This window comes from Penicillium cosmopolitanum (genome assembly GCF_028827165.1).
Source record: "Penicillium cosmopolitanum strain IBT 29677 chromosome Unknown utg000006l:49.0-5199605.0:1.0-5204138.0, whole genome shotgun sequence".
In the NCBI taxonomy this organism is placed as follows: Eukaryota; Fungi; Ascomycota; class Eurotiomycetes; order Eurotiales; family Aspergillaceae; genus Penicillium; species Penicillium cosmopolitanum.
In genome coordinates, this window is record NW_026622676.1 from 2088724 (window position 1) to 2106868 (window position 18145).

The following is an 18145-nucleotide window of genomic DNA, read 5'->3' on the forward strand; positions in this document are numbered from 1 at the left end:
GTAGCGAGCTGCATCAGGATACGCAAAGAGTCGTGCTTGCAGTACTTAGGGACAGTTAATCTATGAGGTATCTTGTGAATAATTATCTGGCTTTCTGACTTACCTGGATCAGCGGAGGCAGCGATTCCAGGGACCATTGTCGAGGGTGAAAATGCCGCTTGTTCGATATCGGCGAAGTAATTTTGTGGCTGTTCCAACTCAATAACTGCAAGAAATCATTGGAAACTCATGAAGACTTACGTTGCGGTTCATGGTAACACGGCCGATCTGTTGCAGAGGGAAGTCCGTATGTGGCCAAACCTTGGTCATATCGAAGATGTTCCACTTGTATTTCTCCGCTTCTTCAGGGCTCATCAGTTGGACGTAAACGTTCCAGGTTGGGTAGTCACCCCTCTCAATTGCCTCGAACATATCGCGAATCATAAAATCAGGATCCTCCCCGGCGATTCTGGTAGCTTCTTGAGAAGAGAGGTTTTCAATTCCTTGCTGCGTTTTCATATGGATTTTCGCATATTTAAAAGAGCCATCCTAAGTGTTAAATTAGCCAAAGGTCCAATATCTGATAATAATCATAGTCACATACTGCCTTAGTGAACTTATAGGTGTGTCCACTGTACGAGCTCATGTAGCGAACTGACTTCGGAGTGCCACGGTCACTGAACAGAACCAGAAGTTGATGGATACCCTCAGGATTGCCGACATGGAAACTATATGATGGTCAGTCTGATTCAAGAATCAGAGCTTAAGAAGCTCACATACTCCCAGAACTGTAAGACCATCAGTTTTGTAATCCACATAACTGGAAAAAGTTGGGAGGACTTACCATGTTTGCGTCGGGAAGATGAGTTTGAGGGTGTCGCTTGTGAGAGCGGTTCATAGAAGGAAACTTGATAGGGTCGCGAATAAAGAAAACAGGCTAATTCAATGGGTATCAGAAAGACAGAAAGAAGGAAATAATGAAGAAAGGACGTACAGTATTGTTGAAAACGAAATCCTGGTTTCCTTCATCGGTGTAAAACTTCATGGCCCACCCGTGCACATCACGGGAAGTATCAGCAGATCCAGATTCGGGGCCAACCGTTGATACGCGCTGAAGCATAGGCGTCTTCTTTCCGACCTTGTTGAGAAAGCTGGCGCTGGTGAAGTCGGAACAGTCACGGGTGGCTTCGAATTCTCCGTAGGATCTACAAATTTTCAATAAGATGATCCTCATACAGAAGTTGATGGCCTACCCGACAGCTTTGGCGTGAACGACTCTTTGCAGACGTTAGCTTCAAGGCTCCACAGCTACTTCAAAATAAATGATTGGTTGGTCAGAATATTTACCTCTCTGGGATTCTCTCGCGAGAGAAATGGGCCAAGGTCTCAATAAGCTGAGTATCCTGAAGCAAGCCGAGCCCACTTCCTTGCTTTCCACGCATCAAAAGAGCTGTTGCATTGCTTGCGAAGGGACAGCCTGGTAATTTTCAGCCTTAGAGCGCAAATAAAAGGACTGGAAGGCCTTATACCCTCGGCTAAAGTATAGTACTTGTCGTCACTCATGATGTGACAATTTTGACAGCGAAGATAAGGCAATTTGAGTATACCAAAGAGAATATGTGCAACTGCTGGCCTGAGCTTTCCAGGGCGCACGACTCTTTATAGCCTTCATTCTGAAGACTTATCCCGCTTTGTTGTACAAACTGGCTTGTTTCAATTCTTAGTATTACACTTACACTCATTGGAGCTTGGGCCGTGGGCTACTGATCATACATTTTACCCCACATGAGGTGACGTATAAGAACTCAGCAACGATGTTTAATTATGAAATTCCGGAAAGAAGAAGCTGCCAAAAATAGTAGTACTAACTAATTCGGAAGTCAAAAGTATTACAACTCCGTGAAAGATATCGGGTCGACCAACCACTACTTCCAAATTTGCAAGCACAAAAACGCAATTTTCCGTACCCACCATCAATCTAGGCTGCCGTTGGGATATTGGGGCATGTAACTCGCTAATATACGTTTGTTAGCACATTTTGGAGGCAGAGGAGTGGCAAAGACATTCCTAATCCGGAAATGACAGAAACCCACACCGTTTTTGGACAGAACACCATATTCTCTATGAGTGAATTTTGTAATCGGGCTAATTACCTCGAATTCAAGAACCACTGCTCTCTAGACCAAATCAGCCAATCTCTCAACTCTAATTTTGAATTAATACCAGTGATAACACATTCTTCGTCCAATTCCAGCTTGAGAGGCACCAAAAATTGATCGCAAGTTCCGAAGATCAGCTCCTTAATACGAGACTATATTGGCCCCGCAGTGGTGAGAGGTGCTAGAGTAGCGGTGAGATTTTGTACCTAGAAATCAAAATGATTTGAACGCGCAGTAACTCAAGGGACATTACGAGAGATTATATGATTGGCCAGATACTATTGCCAAATTTGGCTTCATGGTGAGCGGGGGCCCCACAAGTGACAGCTTCCCATCAAAATTGCCCCAGGTATCAAATACATCATCACTTTCGCCTCTGCGGCCGAAACGGACCGAGAATGATAATATGAACTCACAAAGCGTTATATTTCCCCACCATAGTATACCCATTTCCGGAAGCCATTGACCTAAATGGAGCATGATATCTGACATGAGTGCCCGCCTGCATACGAAACCTAGAACAGACATACTATTAGACCAATTGTAGCGTATTGGATCAAGCCGCGGTATCAGAACAGCATAGTAAACTCGTCATCTTACTCTGTATCATATTGGATTTATGAATTCTCTAGATAGCAAAGGTAAACACGGTCCTAAAATGCTATACGATCGATGTCGTGTCATTGATGGCTCCAGACTACGGACTCCACAGCGTGAGCTAGGAGCATCATTATAAAGAGGTCGTTGGATCTTGAGCTTTTTGATTCATCTGAGTTCAGTTTCAATCTATAATCGCATTTCTGAAAGCCTCTTTTCCATCATGACTGTTAAAGACGGTACCTATTTTGACTTTATTGTCGTCGGTGGTGGTACAGCAGGCAATATCGTCGCCTGTCGCCTTGCAGAAAATCCCAACGCCAGAATTCTCGTCGTCGAAGCTGGCATCGGAACCTCCAAGGACAATGAGGAGATTCGGATCCCCCGGTCTTGCCATGGACATTCGTGGCAGCCAGTATGATTGGGCCTACAAGACTACCATGGTGAAGCGCGACGACTACGAGCGCATTGAGAAGCCTAACACTCGTGGAAAGGCTCTTGGCGGTAGCTCGTCCTTGAATTACTTCTCTTGGGTTCCCGGTTCAAAGGCTACCTTTGATATGTGGGAGGAGTACGGCGGGAAAGAGTGGACTTGGGATCCTCTCGTCCCTTATCTCCGAAAGAGTGTCACCTATCACGACGATGCTGGTCTATATCCTCCAGAGCTCAAGAAAATTGGCTCAGGTGGTCCGATTCCGATTGCCCATGCTGAACTCATGCCGGAAATGAAGGGCTTCCGTGATCTTCTCTCTAAGGCTTGGAAATCCACTGGTGAGCCTATTTCAGAAAACATTTTTGATGGTGAGATGCGGGGCCTAGTTCATAGTGTCAATACTATCTACAAGGGTCGGCGCTCCGGAAGTTTTCTGGCAGTCGTGGATAAGCCAAACATTACCATACTTCCCGAGGTTCACTCGAAACGGCTTATCATCGACGATGCTGATCGCACTGCTAAGGGTGTTACTGTGATCACCGCCTCTGGGCAAGAGCTGAATCTCTATGCTTCTCGTGAAGTTATCGTCTCTCAGGGTGTCTTCGAAACCCCTAAGCTTCTGATGCTCAGCGGCATAGGGCCGGCACCAGAGCTGACCAAGCACAACATCCCAGTGATTGTTGACTCCCGCCATGTTGGTCAGCATCTTTTAGATCACCCTGGCGTTCCCTTTGTTCTTCGTCTTAAAGATGAGTTCTCAATGGATAGCCATGTCTTGAGAAAGGGTCCACTGCAAAATAAGGTTCTAGAATCTTATTCCAAGGGACATCTCGGCGCTATGGGGTCACCTTTCCTCGAATTGATTGGTTTCCCTCGCATCGACAAATACCTTGAAAAGTCGCCTGAGTACATCAAGGCAAAAGCTGCCAACAGTGGACTCGATCCTTTCTGTCCCTATGGCCAGCCCCATTTCGAGCTTGATTTCATCCCTCTGTTTGGTAGTGCCTTCCAGTGGCATTTCCCGCATCCAAACAAAGGCAGTTATATGACAGTTATGGTGGATCTTGTTCGTCCTGTCTCCGAGGGTGGTGAGGTTACCCTCAATAGCGCGGATCCTCTGGAGCAACCTAACATCAACTTGAACTATTTCCAAGATGACCTTGATATCATTGCCATCCGTGAGGGTATCAGATTTGCATATGATGTTCTCAAGAATGGTGAAGGATTTAAGGACATCGTTCTGGATGAGTATCCTTGGGATATGCCTCTTCACGACGACGACGCGATGAAAAGAACTGTGTTGGATCGCTCTCAGACCTCTTTCCATCCTTGCGGTACAGCCCGTCTCTCCAAAAATATCCAGCAAGGTGTGGTGGATGCGGGCCTGAAGGTACATGGAATCAAGAACCTGCGGGTTATTGATGCCTCTGTTATCCCTGTTATTCCTGACTGTCGCATTCAGAACTCAGTCTATATGGTGGCAGAGAAGGGCGCCGATGCTATCAAGGGTGACCATGGAGACCTCTACCACTAGGCTGGCATTTTTCCGAGTCTTTCAAGTCAGCGACTTTTTCCCTTTCAGAGATCCTAACTATGAAAGATGTGGAAGAAGAGGTGGGGGCGCTATATTCCGTTTATACTGCAAGGAGTTCGTTTGTGCGTACAGACATCGGACATAAATTGCAGGACATATACAATAGTCTGATTTCAAACAGTGATCAATTGTCGTGGTATTTGACAAAATGTTATTGTGTCTGCATATCTAGTCTCTTTATAAGTCCTTGGTCCTTCTGTCCAGAAATGTTATATTTTATATGAAATCTAAGAAACAATCACGGTAGACGTCTTCGCATCTGCAATGCACCTACCCAATGTAGTTGCTAGCTAGCATCTTGGTACCCTCACAACATCACTTTTTCGACTGTTCTAGGTGGTACAGGGCTGGGAATAGAAAAGAACACCTCAATAAGCAGAAGCTGAATAAATCATCAAAATAGGTCACTTCAAAGTTCTTTGAGCACTGTTGTGGTTAGGAGTTGTTAGTCAGCAATGTTTCCATAGCTCCCTGCACCTGCACCTGCACCTCCTGCACCTTTCACAACACACTTACTACTAATATTCTATTACACCATGCACTACACCCGTGCAGGAGTCTGCTTACTCCAAAAAAATGCTGAATGTTGAGGCTGTGATGTCTCAGGCTGTCTCAGGTCACCTATATTAGCCTCCCTCCATTGTTCCATCAATCTACACCTTACATCACCCATCATCTCCTTCCCCTCTCTCCATCACTGAACTAGTTGATGACGGTCCTCAACGAAAGGGATACACCATGGAGACTTGCTTCGCTTGTGAGATTCAACTATTCAAGCTAGGCCCTATGGTCCATCATTGTGTACGTGAGCACAGGATGTCGCTGAGCAAAGCGACTCAGAATCCCCTGCCTTCGTCTCGACGGCGATGGGGAAGGGGATGGCAAAGGCGCCGCAAGAGGACTGGTGCCCTGATTAGTTGAGCCCTGAAATGATGATGAGGAGTAGGAGAACCCGGAGCTACCTCAACACCCAGAACTATATAAACAGTGAGAAATCGCGATCAAAACAACTTCTCCAAGTCCTCTCAGAACATCAAAAGCAACTATGGCTTTGATTCGGCAGACTGCGCGCGACCTGGTGCTTAAGGCTATACCATATATCAATCTTGGCAGCTCACAAACCAGCCGAACCTGACGAACCGGAAGCTCAGTCCTCCGTCGCATAAAGTTTGTGGGGATTCTTGAGCCCTAGCCAAATTTCAACAAGAGGTTCGACTCGACTCAATGAAGTACAATATGCCCGAAACATGATGGACCGAATCCAATGAGTGGGGATATTAGGGCAGCTTGAGTCTCCCCAATATAACCATTGCCTAGGAGGCAATGGTTGCGGCCTGTCCCATATTACAACCAAGCGGCGTTGGAAGACAATGAGTATGGAGGCCATGCTCTTACAGAACAGGAGAGGAGAGGCCGGTTCAGAATAGCTGATTGAAGATTCTAGACCAGAATGAGACGACTACTGGATGGAAAAGCGGTGAATATGGCAGGCATACTGGTCGGGGTCGAGGCAGACGTAGCCTCGATCCCGGCCGGTGATATGGACGCAGCCCCATGGGGTCACCCAGTACGTATGCAAAGAAGGCAGGAAAAGACACCAAAATTAACGATTGATAGGAATCAAGCGCGGTCAACCTATTCGTTGAGGAGCTGGAGGACGTGTTGGACTCTCTCCACCAACTGCTCCTCGAGGTCGACGCCTTTCCCCAGACCATGGTGGCCGTTCAGGTCACCGGGGTTGGGGAGCGGCCGAGATCCGGGAGCAGTGGCTGATGGTATGTGGATCGGTGAGTGGCGTGAGTGAGAGCAAGAAAAAATTGACGATCAGCGAATGGATGTGCTGGCGGAACAGATTGAACGCCTACTGGTACAGATCGAACTGTTGGTGGAGCTGTTTTGGAACTGAGAGAGAGATGGGTGTTTTTGCAAGAAGTTAACTAATACTGTTGATCTGTGGTAAGATCCACTATCAAAAGGAGATAGCTGTATACAACAGCATGGAATAGCAATAATTTGGCGGAGGGTCAAAACATAAGTATGCTAGTATTCGTGATGCCTCACTTTCGATCAATCACTAATATATCATTAATTTTAGTCTTTTCAAGGGACTTTGTGGAGCTACTTGTCTTCGTACAAAGCTCAAACCAGGGCTTCTACAAGCCCGTGCGAGATAATTTCATGGAGCTCTTTACCAAGCAAGATTCACTCGGAAGGGGGCTGATTGTTATGATGAATGGCTTCGATGGGCTAGGCACCCACAAAGTTACTCTTCTCAACTTGCTCGCTTGTTGCATGGAGATTCTAACAACCAACATACCGTGAACAATTTGATGTTTGAGGATGAGTTTGACAAAGCAAAGCGACTTTTCCTTGAAGGTGCCTTTGTCAAGGATGACCTGGAAACAGGTGTCCTAGTCGCGATATTTGACACGAAATGCCCAGCCCCATTTAGCGACCTTCTTGGCTGGAAAAGCACGTCTTGGTTGCGGACGAGACAGGACTACAAAGACGATTCGAGCAGCATGTTGGCCATTTTCTGTCCGGGCAACTCAGTCTATTATTGTATGAGATGCTTCCCGCACTGAACCATCACGAAGCATCGCGGGAAACATGATGGAAGACGATGTTACCCTCCCGGAGAACTCGTTATCTCGAAAGAGTTCTATAGAGATGTGTGGCTGTTCGAGACTGAAGCCCGGGTCTCGTGTATGTTATTGAGACTACTGACGTTATGCTGAGGGTGTTCTGTTTGTGTCATTGCTTGACTCAAGGCAACCAGCCCTGGTATTCAGGCTGTCCCGGTTGATATGTGCTCAAAGCAGGGCTGCAGGTAATTAACTACTCATGGTTCTAAATAGTTATTAACACTTACTAACAATCACTACAGGTTTCGGCAAGCTTCTACATGCTCTTGATCCTTCAAGTCCCTGTCAAGTGCATATCAAACATCTCTCATCTATTGTCTGGTTCACTTCCACTGGGCCCTTATCCGGGTAGCCCCCGCCCGATTTCCAACGATTTGGAGTCACTACAACCAGGTAAGTACTTTAATTCCATTCGTACTATCAATATTATGCTGACCATTGAATAGCCGAGCACATATCAGCCTGTCCTAATTCACGGGTCTTGGCAACGATGTCCCATCCGAGGGCGTTTGAATAAGGTAGAATCCATCGAGATCTATCATGTCAAAGATCCTGCGAGTGAGAAAGAGAAGCTGATTGCGACCTGGGAGCATGCCGTGGCCAAGAAAAGTGGGAATCATTTCTCAGTCGAAGGAGATTCGAGAAGTTTTGTGTGCATGGGTTCCAACCAGGTGATGGGCATGCTGTCCAGTAAGGATATCACGAATTGTTCTCATTTCACTCCCCTTTCGGAAATATTCGCAGACATTAAGATTATCACGGGGGCTCAGGAAGTGTGCCTTTGCTAGTCAGGTTTGTGAGTCCTCGAGTACGTATTTCAAGGGAGGGCTTGAGTTTCCTGGAAGCCTGAGTCTACCACAGGCAATTTCTATCAGACGTTCCGGTTCTCGCTGCACAAGAACAGCCTTCAAAGATCGAGTTTGAGCATTTTCCCTGGGTTCAGGGGCTATTCCTCAGCCTCCAGTCAGCTAAGCGGGATGAGTACCTCTGGGAATCAAACCGATGATCCATACATGAGAACCAGGAACCAGGTCCTTAGGGCAATGGCATTGTCTGATTATTCTAACTGCTTTGACTGGGCCATTTATTATTTGTGAGTTTCAAGTCTTATATTGTTTTCTAGAAATGCACTTTATCAATTAAGACAATCTTCCTCTACCTCTAATTTCCGAATAGCCTGTAGAAATAGCTGAGCATCTGTTATACTAGTTGTACCTTATAGTGGTGGCGGTACCCTAATGTGAATGCTCGGGCGGAAGCATTGCCTCCCCACCAAAACTGATTAATTCCAGCGCGGTGACTCGTCCGCCATCTTCTTTTCAATATTGTTCCCCAGCCCTCCCAGCACCCTCATTTCACGGTAAGTACTGGTACCCTGGTCAATTCCATCTTGTGTCTCCAATCTCCATTCTCTCTCCTCTCTTTGGCGCTTGTCTTCATTGCCCGCGCACTTCTTTCCACCCCACTTTGTCTTGCCCCTCCATTTGCGGTCTACTCAGTGTATGCCTTGTCCGTGGTGACTCGAAATGACTCAACAAAGTACTGACTGTGTCTTTTGAAGGGTTAAAAAATAGCTACATACATCTATCTGAGCTACAGATTACTCGGCAACCTCTACAACCCCCACTTCCATTCAAAAAACACACATCAAGACTTCTTCATCATGGCGCCCCGCGGTCGTGGAGGAAAGTTCTCAAAGCCCTCGCGAGGAGGTACGATCGCGTTCACCTGCGCAAATGCCCCCGCTCCCCGGACAAAGAACTCACCAATTTGCTTGAAATTAGGAGGCAAGAAGTTCAGTCGTGACCTACAGCCCATCGATAAGGAGGGTAACCCAGTCGGTCTCTGGCGCGTAAGTTGAAACTCCAGTGGAATTGGAAGAAAACCAATTCCCCTCCCCCTCTCCCCCCCGCCACCTCTCGGGCACAAGCACAGTGAAATGAACAAGAAAAAAACTGACACGCCATTCTTATACAACAGGACCCCGGCGACGAAATCCCCTCATCCAGCGAGGAATCCTCATCAGAGGAAGAAAGCTCCGACGAAAGCGATGACGCCGCTCCCACTGCCAGCAGCGGCGCCCAACCCACCAACGCATCCGAAGAAGTAACCCGCGAAGCCCGCCGCGCTGCCGCAAAAGCAAAGAAAGCCGCGGCCCTAGCAAAGCGCAAAAAGGGCCCCGCACAAGTCGGCGATCTCCCCACAGACTCCGAGTCCGAAGATGACGACGACGACGAGCCCTCATCTGCATCCGCCGCCCTCCCCGCCAACCCAAACCACACAGCCAAATCCCGCTCCCAACTGATCAAACCCACCGACTCGGATGAAGAGAAGAAGCCTAAAAAGGTGGTTAAGGACCTCTCACAGCTTTCTCGTCGTGAGCGTGAGGCGATTCAGGCGCAGCAGGCGAGGGAGCGGTATTTGAAGCTTCATGCTGAGGGGAAGACTGATGAGGCTAGGGCTGATCTGGCGAGACTCAAGATTATTCGGGAACAGCGTGAGGCGGAGAAGGCGAGGAAGGAGGCTGAGAAGGAGGAGAAGGATGAGGCTGCTAAGGAGCGGGCGGCGGCTATTCAGGCTCGTGAGGATAAATTGCGGGCTGCTGCTATGGGGAAGGTTGCGCCTGGTAGTAAGAAGGGGGGTAACAAGAAGAAATAGAATAGATGTTGTAACTTTTCTTGTCTTGTCTTGCCGGCTGGAGGGTTTGGGGAGGGTGTTGATGTTGATGTTGATGTTGATGTTGATGTTGATGTTGATGACATTTTTCTGTGTGTGTTTTTGATACCGATATAACGTGATGACTGAAAAGGATATTTTGATATTGTGATCTATAACACAAATACACGCACAGAGGGAATGGGAATGGGAATGGGAATGGGGAAAGGAAATAATGCCTGGTCCTGGTCCTGGTCCTAGAGATGAAAGACAAAATCATGTACACCAACGCCCACCCTAATCACAGAAGAGAACAAGAATTACTCTTTTTCGATGCATAGCCAGGAATAGATCAATGAGAAGGGAAAAAAAAGAAAAGGAAAAGGAAGAGGAAAATGAAAAGGAGAGAAAGGAAAATGAAGGTTTCGTTCGTACATGGGACATAAAAATCAAAGCCCCCAAGAAATTAGTTTAGAGTGGGAAGAATAGCCCAGAGTGGTCAAGCCAAGTCAATGGATTCTTTTCTTTCTGGGGCGAAGGATGTATGTAGCCGTAGCCATAGCTGTGGCTGTGGCCCTAGCTATTTTCATACACCCCAGAACAAGCCCTCAACGCCCCATCCATCCATGACAACCCCCCATCCAGCAATCAAGCTAATGAGCCAGAGAAGGCCGAATATCAGGATGGGAATGAGAAGCAACTCCGTGTTATGCAAGAATGGAAGAGCATTATAGCCCAGGAAAGTGATGTAGGTGTAGTAGATCAAGGCGGAGAGGTAGAGCGTGTTTCCGAGGAATGTTGCGAGGAAATTACTCGGGCTGCGTGTGAGGAGTGGGAGGAGTAGGAACTGGATCACGTAGAGGTGCAAGTAGAGAGGGAAAAACGCGCGATTGGAGACCTGGGGATTGCGTTAGAGAGGAAATTTCCCAAACCAAAGAAAAGAAAGAGGGCTAGGCTTGGGCTAGGAGGCATACATCAAAGCAGTATCCAAATTCCAGCTGATCTTTCTCCCCGGGTTGCATGAATAAACCCTGAGCAGCACCGCGCCGACGACCCCTCGAGCCGCGGAAGCCAGTCATCGAGGCAGCGGCGCCATTGGGACCAAAGAGGCGGCCAATGACAAAGTAGCCGATAGCAGAGACGAACAGCGATGATCCAATGAAATGCAAGAATACGAAGAGTAGCGAGAGGCGGATGATCGCGCCGAATGAGGGGGTATAGGCGAGACCCCAGGCGAGGGCTGTGAGGAGTAGGAAGAAAGAGAGGAGGTAGGTGAATGATGGGTCAGGGCGATGCCATGTGTTTTTGGTTTCTGCGAAAGAAGAAAGTTCGAGTTAGGAGAGAGGTATTGGAGAGGTGAAGAGGTGTTGGCCCTGGCACACGACGTGACTTACGTTTCTATATGGAAATAAGGTGGTTAGCATGGATTGATCAATTGGACTTGGGCTGGCTGGACTGCCCGAGATCCGATTCCCGGCGGAATGGATAACTTACATGGTAATATATGGACTTGAAGACCTTCTTCGGGGCGATCAGTAGGGAAGTCATTTCCCAGATGGCCATCTCAAAGTCCATTTGGGGAAATTTAAAGAGCCTGTTGGGTATAATATAGTCAGTCGCTATTGTCTTTGGTTCAAGTTCCCATTCCCCCTCTGCCATGCCGAGGAGCGTACCTCTTAAAGAAGCGCGGCATGCGCACGCTGGACCCGCGGCGAGGGTGGAACCGAAATTGGCCGGACCAGCATGTTGGCGAGGAACAGAGATGTGCGGGTTCATTGTCGAGGCCCGTTCTGGTCAGGACATTGACACGACACGTTGATCGGTTGAGCCCGAGTACGCAGGTCTCGGGGCTATGTCATCGTCACATGACTTGTGCCTTTGTGCCTGAGGTGTACCACAATCGCATGCCTGAGGCAGATAGCTTTGCAAAGGTGTAGTGTAAGTGAAGCTGTTTCAAATTGATCAGCTCGCTTGTTTCATATTTCATAAACTCACAAAATAGTCAATATATGTTCCATATAGTTTACGAGTATTCTACAAATGGTAGTCTTCATTGACCGGTATCGGTCTCGTGACTAACCCAAGTATACTGGACTACGGTGATGTTAACTGGACCACTCTGCAAGGGAGCATTTATAGTAGTTGTACCTACAGTAGTAGATAGATAATAATGGTGTCCTGTGCTATCTTGTGCCAAGGTGATCCACAAGAGCACTGGCGGCTGGGCAAGTATATATTTTCAACAGATGTTCATATTCGTAATCACGGTGTAGTGAGCGAGTACCTAGGTAGTGTACATGTACAAACCTTCTTGATATATTCGATCCATCAACTCAGCATTGAACCGGACAAACACTGGCAGACCTCACCATGTCACTCACCATGCCATGGAAAAGTCAAAGTTGCCTCTAGATGCATCACATTACTGCATAGCATCCAGCCTGCAATCTGCAAGAACATGGACTGAGCGCGAGACGGTTGGTCTCCACTGGGCTCCACCATCAAGATCGACCAAGTTGCGCAGCGGAAGAGGAGTCAGAAACCAGTATACTTACCTTCGTATACTCAAGATAGATACTTTGCGCTCAGTATACTCGTATCTACTCTGCAATCATAACAGGATTTCTCCAACTCTGTGTGATAGGCGTATTTGAGCCAAAAACAGGGTGCCAACGCATCGACCCCCTGAATCCATGCAGATGGACCTCACGGCCAAACTGCATCAATTTCCCCTGTTTCTGTTTCGACCTAGTCCTAGTACCCTCACTACCCCGAATATCCTCTCTCTGATTGCAATTGTGGCTTGATGAGATAAACCTTGGTAACTTGAACCAATAACTACCCTAAAGACCCAAACTTTGCCAGGTATTAACTTCCATCAGTTCTAAGGTTCTCCAGTTCCACCTTCTTTGACTAGTTCAACCTTGGAACTTCAGGAGTTCGTCCCGCCCCCGGCTCTTGTTTCTCTTGTTCTTTTTGTTCCTTTTGTTCCTTTTGTGCCTCTTGTTTTCTCTTTCACCCGGTCCCATTATCAATCAATTCACCTTAACTCACATTGACACTGCCCCCCGATACCCCCTTGCGTTGTCAGGGACATGCGATGACCCTCTAAGAATCATCCCCTCCCCGTGCCCTCCGCTCCGCAACTGGTCCAGCCCACTCCATTTTCGGGCAACGACATCTCCGATCTTCGAGCCTTGGGCATTGCCGGTACGTGCTATCTTAGAGCCCATCGTGATCTCTCCCTCCTTGAGTCTCCTCGTCTTCATCCAGGGAATTTTCATCTGGATTTGACCCTCGACCATCGTTCTACTTCAGACTCGACTAACCCGCGCTCCTAGTGTGACAATGTCTCAGCAGCGCGACACATACGCTGCCGGTTCCCCTCCCGGACCCCTCCCTCTCAGACTGCGACGTTTAGACCCAAGCGAGGATATACCCGACCGTCAATTCGCGATGCCTTCCCGGATACTGCGGCCGCCCTCGACAATGCGCCTAGAGCGAGCGAGTCCGGCGACGAACGGGACCCCCATGACCTATCCCTGTCTCCAAACCACGCGGCTCGCACATCCATTGTTGATAACATGCTGCTATCGCTGGACCAATTTGCCCCGGCTTCATCAGTGCTAGACGACTATCGATTGTTCAATTCGGCCTTTGAGACAGACTCGACCAATGGCCGATACCGCGGCCACACCTTCTCCTCCTCAATGTCTTCCGAAGCCGACTTCGGATATGACGATGGAAGCAGTCGCTACGCTACTATAACCGCCAAAGGCCGCCGGAGCAATAGCAGTTCTAATCATCAAACAGCCCCGAGGAGGATGGGGAGTGCCCGCGGGGATGCCATGAGCACTCGATCAGGTGCCGGGACGATGCCGAGATCCAATGATATACGCAAAGGTAGCAAGGGAAGCACTTCGACGGCGGACTATACATACACAATTCCTAGAGGGCGCGCTGATTCAGGAGGCATGGATCGACATCGACGCTCAGAAAGTTTTGACTGCGGCCCACAGAAGTTCATCCCACATACGGACGTCGATGCTAGCCAGGACTACTTATACGACGACGATGCGGCACCGACACCAAGTGTTCCAGCAGGACCCCGCAAGCTTCATGATTATAGGACCCCAACCGCCCCTGCATCACGAACGCCTGCCGCATCGCGGCGAAATAGTGTAAAGTCAGCGCAAGCACCCCAGGTTCGAAAATCTCGCCCTGAAAATATCGGAACCAGCACTTTGAAAGGCCGGGAGAGTGAATTCCAGCCATCCGGAGAGACGGATCTCGATATGCCTCCGGCCATGCCCGCAACATTAGATCCGCCTGCGCCGAGCCCGACTATTTCATACAATAAACCGGCTTTCCCTCAACCGGAACCCACAGCGATGGCAACAACCACTGTTATTACTGCAACCAATAGCAACAGCAATAACTCTGCAAGTACTCCCAAAGAACCACCACGCCCGGGCTTCTTCCGACGTGTCTTTGGCGCAGGGAAGAATTCGTCCCCAGTTCCAGCAGAGTCTCCAACCTCAAACACCAACGACGCATCTGTGCAAGAGGCCGAGCAGAAGGATTCCCCTGGAGCGACTGCCACCCTCAAAACCCGCAGACAGCAACCACCCCCGAAGAGTTCGGCTGGAGCACCTCCGGCTACACGCGATGGACCTCCACACTTGGTCAAGCAGAAGTCTTCGTTTTTCCGACGTCGTAAGAAGTCTGTGGTTGATAATGTCCCGCCCCCGATTACCCTGCCTCAGGACCTCGCATCGAACGCTCTAGATTACATGAAGCCAGAGCCAAGCCCGGTGAGCAGCTTGCGACAGGTGATGAATCCTTATATAGCAGACGGTACCCCAGGGAATCCGGAGGCCCGTGAAGGCAGTAAACTGGCCCGGGAAGCATTATCATTGCAAACGGAAAAGCCAAGAGAAAGTGTCTCGGCTCCTGGAGGTCCCTCCAAGACGAAGCAAAGCCTCCAGCCGCCGGCTTCTTCCCGCGGCCAGGATCGCTCACCGCTAGCTGGCGGTCGTGGCACCTCCGATAACACTCCAAAAGCTAGTGATGTGGAGTCAAATGCGTCTGCCGATTCCCCCTTGCAGGAGAAGAGTACAAATTCAGCGTCACCGGCCATGCTGTCACCTGTTGCAGAAGCTTTCCCACGCAACCTCAAGGTTTCCACTAAGTCTGATGTCTCCCAGGATAATCTGGCTGGACCCAAAAAGTTGACACTCCTCCCCTCTGACAACAATGTTCCCGAATCACCTGCCGCTTCCGAAGTTTCTCACTATCAAACTGCATCCAACACTCCTGTGATCGAGTCGGAGGAGCCCAAAGCTATTGCAGACGAGGAAGACAAGATGGATGGCCCCGGCGAGGCTGTTGAAGATGGACCCTCCGCGTCTGACAGAGAGCAAGCGCAAAAGCTCTTTGATAGCCAAGATGAGGTCGTTGGAAATGATCCAGCGGCTGCTTGGCTTGGTGACCCTGATCGCGCCACAATTCGCGAGGCTTATATGCGACTCTTCAACTGGTCCAACATGAATATTCTTGCTGCTCTCCGAAGTCTTTGCCAGCGCTTGGTTTTGAAGGGAGAGACTCAGCAGGTCGACCGGGTCTTGGATGCCTTCTCAACCAGATGGTGTGATTGCAACCCGAGTCATGGCTTCAAGGCTACCGGTAAGCTTATGCTTTTGAAATCTGCTTAGGGTAGTGATTTTCTTTCTAACAGATTTATAGATGTCGTCCACACCATTTGTTACTCCATTCTTCTACTGAACACCGACTTGCATTTAGCCGACATTGAATCGAAGATGACCAAGTCGCAATTCGTCAGAAACACCATGCCGACAATCCATCGTGTCGCGATGGATGCAGCCCCGGAAGGCTTCGAGACATTGCGCCCTGTCAACCGCTCTAAGACCGCCTCTTCGAACCCCGACTCGACCCCGACCCCTACCTCTGCGCGCTCTCCTACCTTTCCCACCGATATTGGCCGCAGTTCATTAGACATGGAAAAGACAACTGATACCGATGCTGGCCCATTGGTCAGCACTCCTTTCACTGGAACTGTCAGGGCATGGGAACAGCAGGTGGAAGCAGTGCTTAAGGAATTCTATACCTCGATTCAGAAGGAGAGACTTCCTCTCCACGGCGCACAGCCGCAGCCGGAGAAAGAGATTTCGCGCATGTCATCTAACAACTTCCTCGGCCCAACTTCCAGCCTGCTTCGCAGAAGTCCCAGCACTATTAGCAAAAGTGGCTCAGACATCTTCCCTCGGGGTCGCTCCGCCGATTCTCGCCATGGTGCTGCACGCTGGTCGTCAAAACCGCGCTCACGGGGCGCCAGATTATATCCTCCGTCTATGATGGGATCCAGCCGGACAAGTTTGGACGACCAGTCCTCAGTCTGGAGCCCAACTGCGTCAAGCACATGGAGCAAGTATTCACTTGGCAAGTTTACCTCTGCTTCTGTGGATTCGTTTGGCTCGGAGTTCCCTCGTGGCGAATATCAGCAATCAATTGGTTTTGCCAACGCTCTCAGCCAAGCCATTATCCGAGAAGACTCCGCCACCTCTATTTATAGCTTTGACGAGCCAGAGAGGACGACGCCACTTCTGGAAGACGAAACTTTAGCCTTAGCCGGTGCCCCCTGGGCCAAGGAAGGCAGCGTGAAGCACAAGCATCATTTGGATGCAGTTGACAAGCGCGCCAAGGACCGCAATTGGAACGAGTGTTTCGCTGTCATCCAGCAAGGCTGGATGCGCCTTTTCTCATTCAGCAACGCATCAAAGTCAATGCGAATGAAGGCGAAGCAACGCGGAGGCGTCGTCGTCGGAGGCGGCAACTGGACCGAGAACGCAGAAGAGATATGGAAATTCATGCTTCGGCAGACCATTGCCAGCGCCCTCCCTTCACCGGGTTATTCCAAGTCTCGCCCACATGTCTGGGCCTTGAGTCTACCCACCGGAGCAGTCCATCTCTTCCAAGCCGGCACTCCGGAAATCGTACGCGAATTCGTCTCAACGGCCAATTACTGGAGCGCACGTTTATCCAAACAACCTCTGGTGGGAGGAATCAGTAATATCGAATACGGATGGAGTGACGCAGTAATCAACAGCGCCCTAATCAATCCCGATAGTCAAAATCAGAATCGATCACCGCCCCCTTCATCTGGCACCGCGGGTCCGGCTCCACGAGCTAGTATCCAAAGCTCAATCCGCTCTTCCATCGACCATCAGGGCGCTATTCGACCGAAATTACCCGCCGACAGGGTAAACATCAGTGACTGGAGTCCACCACAGCAAAGCATGGTTGCTTCGAACCTGACGGAAGAAGACCAGTTAAAGGCTCTCCAGTCGTATGTGAAGAATGTCGAAGATGATTTGCAGCGTCATAACGAGTTGCGTCCGGCGATGAATTTGGCTTTTTCGCCCAGACATCCGAATTCCTCGAAGGCTATGGCTAATTGGGAACGGAAGTCGTCGTATCTTCTTAGGGAGATTGTTAAGTTCAGGACTTATATTGATTCGTTGAGGAATGCGATTAATTCCAAGGTTAAGATTTTTGCGGAGTCGAATAATTACAATAGGACTGATGGGGATGATGGGGTTGTGGCTGTTGATGGGGAGAAGGGGGAGGAGAAGGAGGAGGAGCAGAAAACGCCTGTTTCTGCTTGAGCCTTGAGCCTTGAGGTTCGATGCTTTAGGCTCCAGCTCCAGTGAGCTGTGGCTTCTTCCAGTCCTGGTCACTCTCCCATCCACATCCCTTCCTGCATTATGACCTTTTCATTTTCCTTCCATTTCTTCTTTCCTTTTTCTTTCTCTTCTCTTCTTCTCTTTCTTTTCTTCTACTCTTTTCATTTCTCTTCATGACCCCCTGTGTCACAAATCGTTGTATATACCCCTTCCATCCAGATTGGGGAAATTCCGGGATACCTACTCTACTTACCATCCAAAAGCGACGCTCACGATTTCCTCTTTTCTTTCCATTTTGTTCCATGCATATATCATTTGCATGTATATCTCTATATCCTGTTTTTATTTGTGTGTGGCTACGTTTTTTTTTCTTCTCTTTT

At 49.0% G+C, this 18145-nt stretch overlaps 6 protein-coding genes across 6 annotated transcripts; 4 read left to right on the forward strand and 2 right to left on the reverse strand.

The window, feature by feature from the left end:
* Nucleotides 1-55: 55 nt before the first annotated feature.
* Nucleotides 56-1542, reverse strand: N7509_005327 (catalase; the record flags this gene model as incomplete). The annotated part of the gene is made up of 10 exons (XM_056629964.1): nt 56-60; nt 104-188; nt 241-528; nt 584-707; nt 760-767; nt 824-916; nt 974-1184; nt 1233-1256; nt 1327-1456; nt 1509-1542. 10 exons carry the CDS (start codon nt 1540-1542, stop codon nt 56-58), a joined length of 1002 nt encoding a protein of 333 aa, XP_056489266.1.
* Nucleotides 1543-2958: 1416 nt separating this feature from the next.
* Nucleotides 2959-4702, forward strand: N7509_005328 (GMC family oxidoreductase; the record flags this gene model as incomplete). Its single annotated transcript, XM_056629965.1, has 2 exons — nt 2959-3122; nt 3148-4702. 2 exons carry the CDS (start codon nt 2959-2961, stop codon nt 4700-4702), a joined length of 1719 nt encoding a protein of 572 aa, XP_056489267.1.
* Nucleotides 4703-6212: 1510 nt separating this feature from the next.
* Nucleotides 6213-6535, forward strand: N7509_005329 (uncharacterized protein; the record flags this gene model as incomplete). Its single annotated transcript, XM_056629966.1, has 2 exons — nt 6213-6329; nt 6380-6535. 2 exons carry the CDS (start codon nt 6213-6215, stop codon nt 6533-6535), a joined length of 273 nt encoding a protein of 90 aa, XP_056489268.1.
* A 2535-nt stretch (nt 6536-9070) lies between these two features.
* N7509_005330 (PDGFA associated 1 family protein) lies at nt 9071-10065 on the forward strand (the record flags this gene model as incomplete). Its single annotated transcript, XM_056629967.1, has 3 exons — nt 9071-9119; nt 9192-9259; nt 9388-10065. The coding sequence occupies 3 exons, from the start codon at nt 9071-9073 to the stop codon at nt 10063-10065; spliced, it is 795 nt and encodes a 264-aa protein (XP_056489269.1).
* A 583-nt stretch (nt 10066-10648) lies between these two features.
* N7509_005331 (unc-50 family protein) lies at nt 10649-11838 on the reverse strand (the record flags this gene model as incomplete). Its single annotated transcript, XM_056629968.1, has 4 exons — nt 10649-10960; nt 11037-11374; nt 11457-11460; nt 11557-11838. 4 exons carry the CDS (start codon nt 11836-11838, stop codon nt 10649-10651), a joined length of 936 nt encoding a protein of 311 aa, XP_056489270.1.
* Nucleotides 11839-13410: 1572 nt separating this feature from the next.
* Nucleotides 13411-17747, forward strand: N7509_005332 (Sec7 domain protein; the record flags this gene model as incomplete). Its single annotated transcript, XM_056629969.1, has 3 exons — nt 13411-13441; nt 13495-15747; nt 15808-17747. The coding sequence occupies 3 exons, from the start codon at nt 13411-13413 to the stop codon at nt 17745-17747; spliced, it is 4224 nt and encodes a 1407-aa protein (XP_056489271.1).
* Nucleotides 17748-18145: the final 398 nt, after the last annotated feature.